A 15,137-nucleotide genomic window follows, 5' to 3' on the forward strand; every position below is an offset into this window, starting at 1 on the left:
ACGAAAACATATGGAAATGCCAATTACACATTAAGCTGGAGATGTTTTAAAGCTTAACGTGTAATTGGCATTTCTATATGTTTTTGTACCCTCTCTCCCTAGGGAGAAGCCAAGAGCTGGGTGATTTCTCCCAATTGCTCTGCACTGTGGTGAGTGAGTGTCATGAATTCTCTACCCAGTTGGACATGGCTGGTGTCACACTGGCTTTGTCTGTAGGAGCCTCTTAGATGGATTTCTCACAAAGAAAACTGGCCAGAGACATAGAAGCGTGGAACAGATTGATGAATCTCAGAGGGAAGGTGGGGGTGGGTGGGTGGAGAGAGATTAACCAAAGAATGTATATGCATAGTCTGAGGTGAAGGCCTGGGTGGGGCACAGGTGCAGGGTGGAGATGGTCAATGGGGAAAACAAAGGGGACATCTGTTATACTTTCAACAATGAAGATAAATTTAAAAAGCAAGAACTGGTCGTGATTTGTTTTTGAATCAGTGTCTCTTTGTGGGGAAGGAGAGTCTGGGTCTTTCTATTTCAACGTCTTGCTGACATCTCCCCCTGGCTCTTTCTTCTTTAAATGAAATCTTAAACATAATTTTTCGGGACCCTGACACATTATTTGGCATTGCCAATTGCCGTGTTATTCCTACAAGCTCGTTTCTATATGAAAATAAGCAGCCACCTTTACTAGCAACTTGTTTTTGATGATCACTCAATATGATCTGGAGCATATGTGATGGAAATGTGAACTGTCAATTACTTTAGTATCAAGTTTACCTTCAGATATCATCTAAAGAATTCTCAAAACTTTACCAATAGTATTTATAGTTCAGATTTTAATTCCAGTATATTTAAATGATTGCACAATTCTATTGCTCTTCTCTGCAGAGCTCCGGGACTGTGTTTATTACCATGGTAACTAGTGTGAGATATCCAATAGAGCGAGCAGAAATGATTCTCTTACATAAACACAAAAATAGAGTGAATTGAACACCAAGTCTCATCTGAAGCACCAGTAGAGGTTTATACAGGAATTCATCTTCTCTGAGGAATCTGAACAGGAGTTTAAGTAGAGTTTGGGGATGAGAGACTAATCCCAAATTATTTCTCCATTGTTTGACCTTTCTGCTAGAATAACTGTCCTCATGATCTGATGATAGTGTGAAAAGGGACATTTTCTCTTTAACATGGACAATACTAGAAAGCTTCCTGTAATCTGATTAGAGTCAAATGATGCATCCAGGGGATACTTTGAGCTCACACCTCCCCTCTGTTTTGCAAGGGTGGTCTCTAAATGAAGTGACTGGGTGGAAAGTGCACTGACATTTGCTTAGCATGGCCTTGGGAAGAAGAGAAAGACCAATTTAACATATTTACCCTGGGGAGGGGTGACCCTTTGCACCATGATCATGATTCAGCAAGTACACATACCCTTTCCTGTTCCTCCCATAGCACTCTGATCACAGAAAACATTATTCAATATAGTCTCTCATACATTTATTTATATTCCTATGAATCTGGGAACTACTGAATGCACAGCAAGGTCCATAAACTGAATACTAATTTGAAAGGAGACATTGGCAAAGTCTTCTAAAATGTTGACCTTTCCTGCACTGGTAAACCGGCTACATTTAGCAGAACTGACAGAACGCAGGCTTTCCCCAGGCAACTTAGGCAGGATGTCTCTTTAAAGTCTTTAAGAATTCAGTCCTGGCCTCAGATGTTTTGTGGAAGGTGAGAAAAATTAAAATGTCAGAGGAAGGAAAACTGCCAACCAGCGAGGAAGTGATTTCAATGTGTCCTGGATCATCTAGAGAAGCCTTGGGCGATGCAGATTGTTATGCAATAATCAAGCTCCCAAAAACTAAGGAAGAAAAAGCTGTAATAGATATGACTAACCATGCATGAGTGACTCACAACACTTCTATAATGTGTTATTTATTCTAATTTATTCACATTCTGCATTTATTTAATACCTAGTATTTTAGAAGTCATTTAAGTGGTTAAGCTTGAGTGAAAGGTCCATAAAGAGTCTATTCTGGTATTACTAACATATTTACATACATATGTGTGTACATATATATGTGACTAGACACTATTTCCAAAATATTTGGAAGATATAAAATGTATGTACATGTGTATTTATATATAGGAATCTAGAAGTATATATACATATAACCACTATATAAAACTGAAGTATATACACATATTTCTTCCCACATGGAAATATGTGATAGATATAGGAAACTATGACAAAGAAATCATTAGCTATACCAGAAATAATGAAATAAGTATGGAGAACTATCATAAATGAATAAAAATCAATTCAATAGACTATCAGTAAAGAAAGCATACTGTATTATTACTGAACACAAGTGGTAAATGGAACAAAATATAACTTTAATGAAATAGCATTTAATGTTCTATAGGGAAGCTGTTATATAATGCCTCATTTTTACTTATAATTATGTCAGTGCTTTTATATGTAAATATAAATAGGTATATCTAATGCCACAGAGGGAGTTGAAAAAAGGTTGCTACCTTTAAAAATATAATCTAAACTATTATAATTATTTGGTAATTTTGATTATATATGTATGATCATATATGATCATAAATCATATATATAAGGAAAATTTCAAACTATTCCTTTCACTTCAGAACATCTGTCATTTATACTATTCGCAAACTCTGTGAAAAAAATCTCTGATTCTGGGTAACAACAGTATAGTTTCATGGATTATTATCAGACTGCATTTATCTTCTGAGAATGGAATAATTAACTTCATTTAATAAGAAGGGGGATACCTTTATTTCTGACAATGATTTAGAATTGCTTCCTTCCAAAGTCAGCACAGATAATGGAGATCACTTATTTAGAGGTTACATGCTGTCCCTCATCCTCCCAGAGAAGGGAACCAGAGGAAGTAAGTGCCTGCAGTGTGGGGATTTAGGAGAGGCGTGAAGAAGCACTTTCTTCTGGAGGATAATAATTGGGCTTTCTAGATTGACAGGCCAATGATAGGCTTATAAATAGAAGTAATTTCCTATCCTTGAAATCTATGTTTCTATAGGAACACAAAGCATACAGGTCCTCTGAAATTATTTTCTACTCCGACTCATCTAAGATCTGTCCTCTTTTATTGAGAGAAGGGATTATCAAAATGTGAAAGTCTAAAAATAGTGGTTTATAATTGAAAGCCTAATTCTTTCTTAATTATAGGTATGCTACAGTGGCACTCTATAATTAGGGACAATCAGCAGCTCCAAAGTGAGTCAGGCTTTATCATTCACTCCGTACAAGGATGTATATGAGTTCCATAGCAGAAAACCCTGGAAGAAAAAGATACAGGGTCTTTTTCCTCACACCTCTTGATGGTTACAAGATTGCCTTTCACTTACACTCTCTAACAGAACAAAGAGAATAGCGTTCATGTTTTTCTACTGATTACCACTGATGGGATATATACTTTTTTAAGGTTAAAATTTTAAAACTTAAATTGGAATTCTAAAACTAATGCACACTCACTGAATCTACTAAATTAATATTAATATAACAGTTTGTTATAATATTATTTAACTGAAATCTGAAAATACTTTAGGCTTAAATTGAGTAATTGACATCACATACGGGCCAAAGAGATAGATCTCTATAAACAAGATAAAATATCCATCTTATAATTTGATAGAAGGTGCTTTCACCCCCACCCCCCAAAAAAAATATGCTTTTAGGAAACATTAGTTAACATCGAGACAAAACACTGAAAGTTTAGAATTCTGTCTTAAAACTGGCCATTTAATCTCTAAATTGTCTTAAAATTATTTTTTTCATTACTTTGCTATTTATATATCTTTAATTAGCCAGTTACCCAACTTCTCAAATCAATTTCTCCAAAGGCTAAATCCAAAGCTCTTGCTGTGGTAAGTACAGAAATTGGCTTGATAAACTCTGTGATAGTATAAAATTGTAAATAAATAATAAAATCCTAGTCATAAACAGTAGAAGAAGGGGAAAGCTATCAATCAAGCCAAAATAAGCCATATTAGGAACATAAGATAACTGTTAGAACTTTAAATATTAGCAGATGGTAAAAATGGTGAGAGTTTTTTCTTCTACATGTAATTAGCTGTCTTTGGTCTGAAAGTAAGCATAACAGATGGCCAGAGGACAAAATACAATAGGTATCTTGAGTCTGGCTTCAGCACACTCCATCTATATCTCCTTCCCTGGCAGATTGGCCACCATGATAATCTGCCAGCTTTTACGCTGTCTTGAATCCATCTTACAGGAGCCTTAAACATGACTAGCACTAAAGGACAGTTAAGAGAGAGGACGACCCAAGATATGTGGTGAATGTTATTTTTAGGAATAGATGCAAGGTAAATTTCCTCTGCAACACTTTCCACTAGAAGCTTAGAAATTTGGGCAGAGAGGAAGTTGAGAAAAGACAGCTGCCTTTAAAAGCATAGTTTCAGAGGCTGCTAGAATAGTTTAAATTATACATGTGGCTCTTATTATGTTTCTATTAAACAGTGCTGAGAGTGGTCAATTTGTTGGCCTGAGTGTATAAATCTGCACATTTATATTTCATGCACTTTTCTGTGTGTTATAGCTCACAATTTTTTTAAAAAATTTAGAAAGTACAATTTATTGTAAATCTTCGGTAATTGTGAATCTTATAGAGTACAGCATATATATGATCAGATGTATATTATGGAAAATTTCACCTGAGTCCTTTTATTCAGTCCAAAAGCCAAATATATACCTTAGGACTTAAAGGGAAAATATTAATAAAAAATCAATTATATTTTGCTTTTATAATGTCTATGAATTAATTAGATTTATCTTATTTTAAATAGCATCTATAAAGAGAAGTTATTTTTTTCCAAAGAGACTCTGTTTTAAATTCTTCATATACTTATACAAGAGACTCTATGTGGAAAGGTATGAGCCATGATGGATATGATTGGAAAGCCACAGATTCATAGAAAATATTCTTGGAAGTCAAAAACAAAATTAATATTGTCCTTACTATTATCATCATGGTACCCAATTATCAAACATTAATAAAGTTAACAAAATTAATCAGAATTTAGCAGCACTGTTTTATTTAATCCAACTTCAAGAAACAAACCTTTTGTGTACATCATTTTTCAAATCACAACTACATTATATATTTTCAGTGGAGGTCTTAACATGGCAAGCTCCTATTCACTTTGGTGATGTGCGCTGTTATGTTAGCTTACCTTTATTGGTACAAACAGAATAAATAGTGTGGTTTTGGGGTACTTTTGAGCCCATATCCTTCTTTCTCTAGACAAGGGAAAGCTGGCTGCAATGGTCTATGCACTGAGATCTAGCCACAGTTGATTTGACAGTTCCTTTTGAAGGTATGTTGGCAGGATCAGCAAAACCCTTCTTGAATTTCTATCATGATAATTCTCTAACATTACATAAGCAAACAAAACAGAGCATGGAGCAGCAGAATAAATTCAGGGAACTTTCTCTTCAAGGAAAAATACTATATGAAAAGAACCCTTTAGGAGTAAGAGGCCTCTGCACACTGAAGAGCTACCTGAATTTGGACAAATATTCAAATTTATCTGATATATATATCATGGTTTTTATGGAATTAGTACACTGAAATACAAGAATAAAAGAGTAGAAGCACTCTTTTGCCCATAGTCATCTAGCCTTTTCATCTTGGTTACTAGGGAATTTGCATATCTTGGCATCTTGGTAATTATGGCATGTTTCTATGATTGACTGAGTTAAGGTATACTGAAAAGCTCTGGGAACTTGATTGTACCATAGTTGAGAGTATTTGGTTCTATTGTTGTCCAAACAAGCTAATGACAGTAACTCTCAAACTATGCATACTCACCTAGAAGTGGATATCTGGAAACGTTTAAGATCGTTTTAATCATATAAACAGTACAACTTCTTCATTCATAGATCTCATGTATTTCAAGAAGGAAGAATACTAGTAAAATATGTAATATTTTTGCATCCTCTTGGGATGCAAATAACGAAAAATGCTTCAAAATACACTGCTAATTAAGAATCATGCAATATTCTAATTTAGTTCAATAGATTATTATGATCAAGTTAGAGCACTATGTTATATTAATAGTATTTAAACACATTACATATATGGTTGGAAGTGAGAGTAAATTGTCATTAGTAGTAAATCTGTATTACAACATTCATATGTAGAACTGCATTAAAGTAGCTGCTGATAGATTGACCACACTTCTGCATTTAAATTGCAGTGCCTAATGAAAGCATTAAGCTTCTAAGTCCAACAAATTCCAGGTTATTATCTGTTATCAGCTGTGACTGCCTCCAACCACTATTTCTCCTAACTTCAAGTTATTTGGAAAAAGAGACCAGATGCCAGTGTAGGGTGAGACAGTCTTCAAATTATAATCTGCTTCAACTGAAAATGGAATTCTTTAACCCTAATTCTCAAGTAAAATGGCCTAGCTCTCACTCAAATAAACTCAGATACATTTAAAGGTATTTGTGGATTACCAGAGATCATCATATGTCATATATATATTGGCTTTAGACCTAAGTTTATCAGCTGTATTTAAACATTTTAATAGATTGAGTTCATATATAGAGATAATAGTATAATAAAATAAAATTATACCAACATCAGGTTATTGGGTTTGTCCTATAAACAGAGATCATAAGGCCACCGATTTTTTTAAAGGTAAAATACATTATAATTACACTGTGCATTTTAAAAAGCTGAAGGCCTTTGTTAGCCTTTTTTTTTGGAGAGTTTGACAGAAAATTCAGAATTTACACATATATACATAATCTGTTTTCTGACATAAAATTAGCATAACTGATTTGAAAGTGAGTTTTCAACTGTAAACTATGTACAATAAATGACAGTCATACTTAAAATCAAACAAAAAAAACACCATTTTGTTTTAAAAATAATACCAATCTATACTTAACTGTACTTTGCTTCAATTTTGTTCCAAAATTGCAATCAAACTTTATAAAACTAATATTTCATTGCAATATTGTGTTTTTATCCAAATAAGTGAGGAATCAGAAAACAGATAGATGTAGAGCTAAGTGTAGGAATAGGGTAAGGAGGGGAATAGGGACAAAGCCAAGAATGGAAATAGGATGGAAGGAGACTGGACTTGGGGTGGTAAACACACAATACAACATACAGATGATGCCTTGGGGAAGTGCACACCTCAAACCTATATCATTTTATTAACCAATGTCACCCAATAAATTCAATAAGAATGGAAATGGAGTTAGAGACAGAGGTGGAGTTTACTGGCACATAGCACCTTCGTATAGACCTTGAGAGGAGGCAAAGAGGGACAACGTGGAAAGAGGTTAAACTTTAAGAACAAAAGCAGAAGGTACAAAGCAGAATCTCTTACCCTGAAAAACTCTTTAGTGGAGCCAGAGTCTAATGTTCCATAAGCAATTTCTGTTTGCTTAGAAAGATCCTCAGCACTTTCGATGGGAGACACCATCCTCTCTACAGTCAGGAAGGCAGCTAAGTTAGCCGTGTAGGAGGAGATTATGATCAGGGTAAAGAACCACCACACACCTCCAACAATGCGCCCAGAGAGGGATCTAATAACAAGTATGAAATGGATTTGTAAAGTGAAATGAATGACCTAATAAAAAAACAAGTTAGCAGTATTATGCAAATATTAACTTACAGGGAAATAATTTCTACTTTTCAAAATATCTGCACCTTAATGAAACTGGAAATCATTAAACATTCTGGACAAGGAATACAGATTAACCAGATTGGGTGAGGTACCCAGAAACAAAAACTTTCAGATTCTTTCATAGTTATCACGCCCAAATTGTTTGTGGTATGACATCTCCTAACAAAGCAATTCAAGAAATGTGCACATAATCCATTCAAGGCTCATTCTACTTTATCCACTCATGGCATAAGCAAACATGAACAATACAATCTAAGATCACCGGCAATGTTCGGAACAATGTTGATAAACAACCAAATGTTGAAAATAAGAGTATGCATCATAGATATAGCTTTAAACACTGGAAAAACCCTCCCTTTGATTCAGCCAATGAAGCTCCAAACCCACCCCCAAAAAAAGATCCAAAATTTCATTAGTTTTTTGTTTGTGCCAAAATGTGGGTTTTAGATGCAGGATAGGATAGTAGATGAAAAAAGAAATGTTAACTACAAACAAAGGTATGAAACAAAATATAATTCTAAATGAATAAAAATTAGATGTTTCATGGCATGGACAGTTATCACCCTGTTCCTCTGTGGCTCCTGCTTAAGAAAAGAAAGCTCAAGGACAACAAATTAGACACAAAATTTTGCCAAGATATAAAATCCTAATGGCCATAAATCCTTACATAAAATACTTTTTAAAAGCATAATAGATTCCCAATAATTTACTTTAAACCCTAGATAGATAAATACATATACATGTACATACAGAAATAAATGTGTACTATGCTATTTTTAAAAAAACTTGGTGGGATTCTACATATAAAGGCATTTAAATAATATTAACAAATATAACTTTCTTTGCTAACTGCTGTGCCTAAAATTTTGATTTGCTACCGTGAAGAGGAAATACTTCTAAAAATGTAAATCACAAAAATTTGGCAATTTATGACCTAAATCAAACTTTCTACAATTAACAGTAATATTTTCTGATGATTCACAGATACTATATCAAATTAGTGGATACTATTTGTAGAATAAACTACTTAAGCAGTCAGGGAAAAGAGGGGGAGCTCATTTAAAACTAATATTTTTTTAAGATAAAACACATTTGTTGCTAAAATAAAAAAGGAGAGAGGGAGCAAGAAGTGAAAACAAAAAGAATGCAATTAAGAGCCTTGATCACAGTCTTTAAGAGATACAAAGAATTAAATAGCCCTGACCAGTTTGGCTCAGTGGATAGAGCATTGGCTTGTGGACCGAAGCATCCTGTTTGATTCTGGTCAAGAACATGTACCTCGGTTGCAGGCACCTCCCCGGCCTGTGCCCTGGTCGGGCTCCTGCAGGAGGCAAACAATCGATGTGTTTCTCTCACATCGATATTTCTCTCTGTCTTTCCCTCTCTCCTTCATTCTCTCTAAAAATCAATGGAAAAATATCCTTGGGTGAGGATTTAAAAAATAAATAAATAAATATGACAAGATGAAAAGTTAAACACTACTCATTTATATTCTGAAAGGATATTAAATATATTTTAAATTTGGGAAACCCTTATGTAGACATAACTACTCTCAAAATGTTCACTGTTTCTTCTACAAAAATGGGAGGTATAATTATATGGCATGTACCCTGTATTTAAGAGGGCAGATTCTGTACCTTACTGCTCAAACCCCTTAAACAAAACCAATTACATAGTAATTGCTTTTAACACTATACATTGCATGTTAATTTGCAATATATTTGAGAATCATATTTATAAATCATTCTCTTCCAGTTGTAAAATAGACATAAGATAAAGACATAAGTTGTGCTATAATTAAGTGATTAAACCCTATTTAATGAGATTAAATATGCTAATTTATTTAAAGTGTACAAAATAAAGAACTTATTGGACTTATACATCATTCAAACAGAAATTCTTGAGCATTTTATTATTTACTTGTTAGTGTTTTCAAAGGATCAATTAATGTTTTTGAAAGAGTTCCTGAAAAATTTTATGCAGAGGACAAATTCAATTTTATGTTTTATGGTAACAGACAAAACAGTTTTTCTAATTAAATACAAAAATTTAACCTCTCATCATCTGTACTAAAAGAACCAATAAATGCACATAATGTAACATTTCTTTTTTCTCGCTAATATTTTTAAATGACAATATGTTTATTCATTTGAATCCTTTAGAGATAGGGTAGGGGAAGAGAAACAGGAAAATAAAAAGCCAACTTCTGAGCATTTTGCTCTCATGATTTCTGTGGTTCTAGTCTTCAGGAAATTATAGTTAACATATTCCAAACTTGATTTCAGGCAAGTGACCAATTCAATTCAATAAATCATTCCAGATTAAAATTTAAATGTTGCATTAATATTAATAATATAGTTCTGTATCAGATGTTACTTGGAAGGAAATGATAAATATATTTTAAAATATTTAAAGAGCATCTCTAAAGTGATCTGTGCATTTCATGCATTATGATGATGATGATTTTAGATGTTAAGCTGCTCTGTTCTTTTCTAAACTGGAGTAAGTAATGATCACTGCATTTTAAATAAAGATAATCTGGTTCATTAAAAGTCACTAAATTTGCCAATATTATGTAATATATTCAATTTTTAAAAGCACATTTAACATAAGATGAAATATATATGCTGAAAATCTTCAATATGTGAATTTGCCCAAATATTTTTGTAGCAAAAAGAAATCAATTAAAAACAAGGAAAAAAATACACTATCTAAAATATATCTTACCAGAAAATAAAAATTATGACATGTGAACTTGTAATAAAATCAACAGTGCACAAAAAAAATCATGTTTTAGGAAGCAGGCTTGTTGAAAATTAGAAGCTGTCCATATGTCATGGTGGGCCCTGGAATAACATGGATTGTTAGATGTGCCCTGTGCTCCAGCGCCCAGGTGTAAATATGTTTTCTGCTCCTCGATGAGGACTGGACACCAAAACAGCCTCCTTCAGAGCCATGATGGACATGGAGCAGGGTCCATCTATGGGAAGCCAGGCCAACATATCCTACTCCATAATAATCTCCCTACACTTCTCCCTCCTAACTCATAAGGCAGAGCATAGTTTATATCACTCTAAGATCATTGCCTTATGTCTCAGGAATAATATTATGCTTCAATAGCCTTCTTACCAAAAATGAATCATTTTGTTATTTTTGGACTAGAGTGCTCTCTGAGATCTATATTTGGTTAGTATTTTTTTCTAATTCATTATTGGAAACTTCTCTTTATGTCTTCATCTTACATCAGATATAGAATTAAAACTAAATATAGTGTTATAACTATGAGTCCTATATACCTTGTCAGAGAGCATCAGAAATGGCATATATATATATGCCATAAAAATACCATTGGCATGTTACTAATTTAATGTACTTCTATAGACTAGCCATAGGAAATATGATTGGATTAAGATTGTTTAGAACAATATATTTCATAAAAATCTGACCTATCAGAAAAGTGATTGATTATTTCTGGGTACATTATATTTTCTTAATCTCACTAGGTGGAGTATAAAATAAAAATTGCAAAACATACAAATTCTTTAGCTTCTCATATATTTTTAAGTTAATCACTTATTTCCCCCCAAAGTGCCAAAAAATTATCATAATAAAATAGTATTAGAAAAGTCACCCTCTTCTCTAGTTATTAAAATATCCCATAGAATCAGAGGAGGGTAATAGGCTTGTTGAAAATTAGAAGCTGTCCATATGTCATGGTGGGCCCTGGAATAACATGGATTGTTAGATGTGCCCTGTGCTCCAGCGCCCAGGTGTAAATATGTTTTCTGCTCCTCGATGAGGACTGGACACCAAAACAGCCTCCTTCAGAGCCATGATGGACATGGAGCAGGGTCCATCTATGGGAAGCCAGGCCAACATATCCTACTCCATAATAATCTCCCTACACTTCTCCCTCCTAACTCATAAGGCAGAGCATAGTTTATATCACTCTAAGATCATTGCCTTATGTCTCAGGAATAGGGTAATATTATGCTTCAATAGCCTTCTTACCAAAAATGAATCATTTTGTTATTTTTGGACTAGAGTGCTCTCTGAGATCTATATTTGGTTAGTATTTTTTTCTAATTCATTATTGGAAACTTCTCTTTATGTCTTCATCTTACATCAGATATAGAATTAAAACTAAATATAGTGTTATAACTATGAGTCCTATATACCTTGTCAGAGAGCATCAGAAATGGCATATATATATATGCCATAAAAATACCATTGGCATGTTACTAATTTAATGTACTTCTATAGACTAGCCATAGGAAATATGATTGGATTAAGATTGTTTAGAACAATATATTTCATAAAAATCTGACCTATCAGAAAAGTGATTGATTATTTCTGGGTACATTATATTTTCTTAATCTCACTAGGTGGAGTATAAAATAAAAATTGCAAAACATACAAATTCTTTAGCTTCTCATATATTTTTAAGTTAATCACTTATTTCCCCCCAAAGTGCCAAAAAATTATCATAATAAAATAGTATTAGAAAAGTCACCCTCTTCTCTAGTTATTAAAATATCCCATAGAATCAGAGGAGGGTAATCAAATCCAATTTAAAATATGCCAACAGATAATCATTTAGGCTTTAAATATGAAAGCAAGCACACTATAAATGGTATGGTTTGTTCTTCAGAAGAGCAAAATATGTCTGTCATTCTTATTCCATGTATATAACATGAACAAAAGCAATATATGTTTTGTGATATACCCATCATATTTAGGCATTCTAAAGTAGGAATTAACATCATAATGTGAAGAGAGGTGTATACACGAATTTCTTCCATGATGTATATATTGCCATTCAATTATTACCCAACCATGTGTTCCTAAATATTTTTAAAATATTATAATGTCCTTTAAATTCAGCAACCTAACCTTAAAAGAAGCAAATTTTATCATCTTTTCCACACTCTTTCGATGAGCTTATGATGGGAAAATAAAAGAGATGGGATGTGTGCCAATGAAGTTTTGTAAAGAAGCTCTTGCGTTTGTAGTTTATATGTAGTATTGCCCATCTTCCCATATACAGGTCTGTGGATCAACACACAGATGACTGTAAAATGAGAATATGCAGCAAAAACACGGTACCCCTCCAAGAAGGCATGGAATGATAGGAACCTTATGCATTTTACAGCCTCTCCATGGTGTGTATAATTTCACCAGGGAAATATAAGGTCAACATTCAAAGAACATTGCTCAAATATTTCACAGGCTTATGCCGATTTTAAATATCTGCCCTTGAGTCTTAAACTGCTTGGACAGGTAGTCGGCAGCTGTTAATTTCTTTCGAGTGAATTTATAAACACCATGAATGCCTGCATGAGACCTAAAATGCACAAAGTTGAAGCAGGTGAGTAACCAACCTTGGCGAAATATCGCATCCTTGCTGCATAAAGGCACCCAAGGAAAACCAGAGACTATTAAAAATCCCAAATTCATTAGTTGATTCACTACTTTGTGTTTCTCTTCCATCTTCAAACTCCTCAGTGTGCCACTCGTAGGGGCTAAATCTGCTGACCAGGAATAAAACTACACTGACCCCAATGTAGGCAAAAACAATGCACATCCAGATTTCATAGGCTAAAGGATCAAGAAATGAAAACACTCCTGGTTTGGACTTCTGAGGCTTCTTGATCATGATAGAGATCCCGAGGCTCATAAAGGGCTTTGAGAAGTCAATCACCTCTTCTCTCACAAGGGTAATAGTTAATGGAGCAATTGCAATATCAGCTTTCTGTAAGGGAAACAAAGGAAAGTAATAGTACCTAGAGTCATGGTCAGAAAGGAATCATGGTTATATTATTGGATCAAAAGGGAAGGAAAGGAAATCAAGGACTTGGCCATAATTATTTCCCTGGTAGACTCCCAGTAACGAATAAACAAAAAAAGCAATTGGTTCCACAGATAACCCTCCTTTTGATAAATACATAGTACACCCATCTAGCTTGATTATGCTAACTCCATCTTTACACTGCATCTGTGCCTGTGCCACCATTGCACAGCATATGGCCCAGATGCTTCAAGACAGATGAAATGCCTGTCTCACTTAATCTGCACGTTTTCTTCGTACTTCATCTTTAAGCTTCAAATGTTCACAAGGACATAAGATAGCATTCTTAGGGTAAAGTGGGAAACCAACAACCTCAGACAAAGGTACTTTGCAGGGAGGGAGGCATTCTGTCAACAACAGTTCAAATGGAATCACTTTTTATGAGAAGAGCTATACTTACCCCATAGACAAGTTCTCCAACCATCCCATTCCAAATTTTCGTGTCTGCATCCCTGGCCCCATACTTGCCATCCCCAACAATTGTCAGCTTGTACTTGAACCCACAGTGTTTGGCGATTTCTGCAGCCAAGTCAACACAGTAGCCCTCATAGCGCTCATTGCCATCAAGCATTTCATGATTTTTCTTCATCATAACATATGGAGATTCCTATATGGAAAGACAGTGCTTTAGTTGATTAAAATGGCTTTGTTATTTACTCTCTGAAACAAATTTTCTAGTTTAATAATTACCCCTTAGCCAGAGACATTGCAGAATCCTATATAATAAAGAGCTAATATGCTAATTAGACTGGACTACAGAACAACCGTTCAGAACGACAAGTGGGCAAGGGGGTGCAGCGCCACGAGGCAGCCAGGGCCGCAAGGGCCAAGCCCCTTGCATGAATTTCGTGCATTCAGAACGACAAGTGGGCAAGGGGGGGCAGGGCCACGAGGGCCAAGCCCCTTGCATGAATTTCGTGCATTGGGCCTCTAGTATAAAAGAAAAGATTAAGCATAATCCTTCTGAAAAAAGTCCTCAAATATCTAGCGTTACATTTCAATAGCATGGCTTGTATCCAGCCATACCAAAGTAAACAAGAGACTCAAAAGCACAAACTGTTGGCATGCCCCCTTGTCTTGTCTGTAATTCCTAGGGTTTAGAAAGGAAGAATTCTACTCAACAGCTGTTTAATTCAACTCTGGATCCACCACACTCTTGTTCTATGTTAAGGCTATGCCAACCCCAAGAACCACCATTCACCCAGAACCCTATTTCACCGCTACTTCAAGCATAGGGTTTAAGCATGGCCAGTGACATACAGGCTTCAAAGATCATCGCCATGGTGAAGTTCTGATTCTACCCTCTCACGTTTTAGGTCTGGCTTCATCTATGAGATAAAATATCCTAGAATGATACTACAAGGGTAGCTAGTAGCTTCTCCTTGCAAACATAGGAAATAGGAAGCATGAAAAAAATGATTCAACATACATAGCCCCAAATTTTCCACTGAAAAGTGGCACCAAGGATACATGGGGTCTCCGTGAGGTGGTTCCTCTCAATGGCATGATTAAGGCAAAAATCTGCAAATGTGTAGCTTAGACTTATTAAGATATTTCTACATGCCAGCCAATGTTT

The 15,137-nt window shown here is 34.6% G+C and overlaps 1 protein-coding gene across 8 annotated transcripts in view; it reads right to left on the minus strand.

Moving 5' to 3' along the window:
* Positions 1-15,137, minus strand: part of GRIA2 (glutamate receptor, ionotropic, AMPA 2) — a 116,856-nt gene that overhangs the window by 10,903 nt on the left and 90,816 nt on the right. For all 8 annotated transcript variants that reach the window (XM_005860535.2, XM_005860534.2, XM_014535014.1 and 5 more), the window contains exons 10-12: positions 13,962-14,168; positions 13,095-13,465; positions 7,414-7,612 (exon numbers count right to left, since the gene is read on the minus strand). In XM_005860535.2, the coding sequence (XP_005860597.1) occupies positions 7,414-7,612; positions 13,095-13,465; positions 13,962-14,168 (777 nt within the window). The remainder of the gene's footprint in view (positions 1-7,413; positions 7,613-13,094; positions 13,466-13,961; positions 14,169-15,137) is intronic.

The sequence above is a fragment of the Myotis brandtii genome, unplaced genomic scaffold (assembly GCF_000412655.1).
Source record: "Myotis brandtii unplaced genomic scaffold, ASM41265v1 scaffold136, whole genome shotgun sequence".
Lineage (NCBI taxonomy): Eukaryota > Metazoa > Chordata > Mammalia > Chiroptera > Vespertilionidae > Myotis > Myotis brandtii.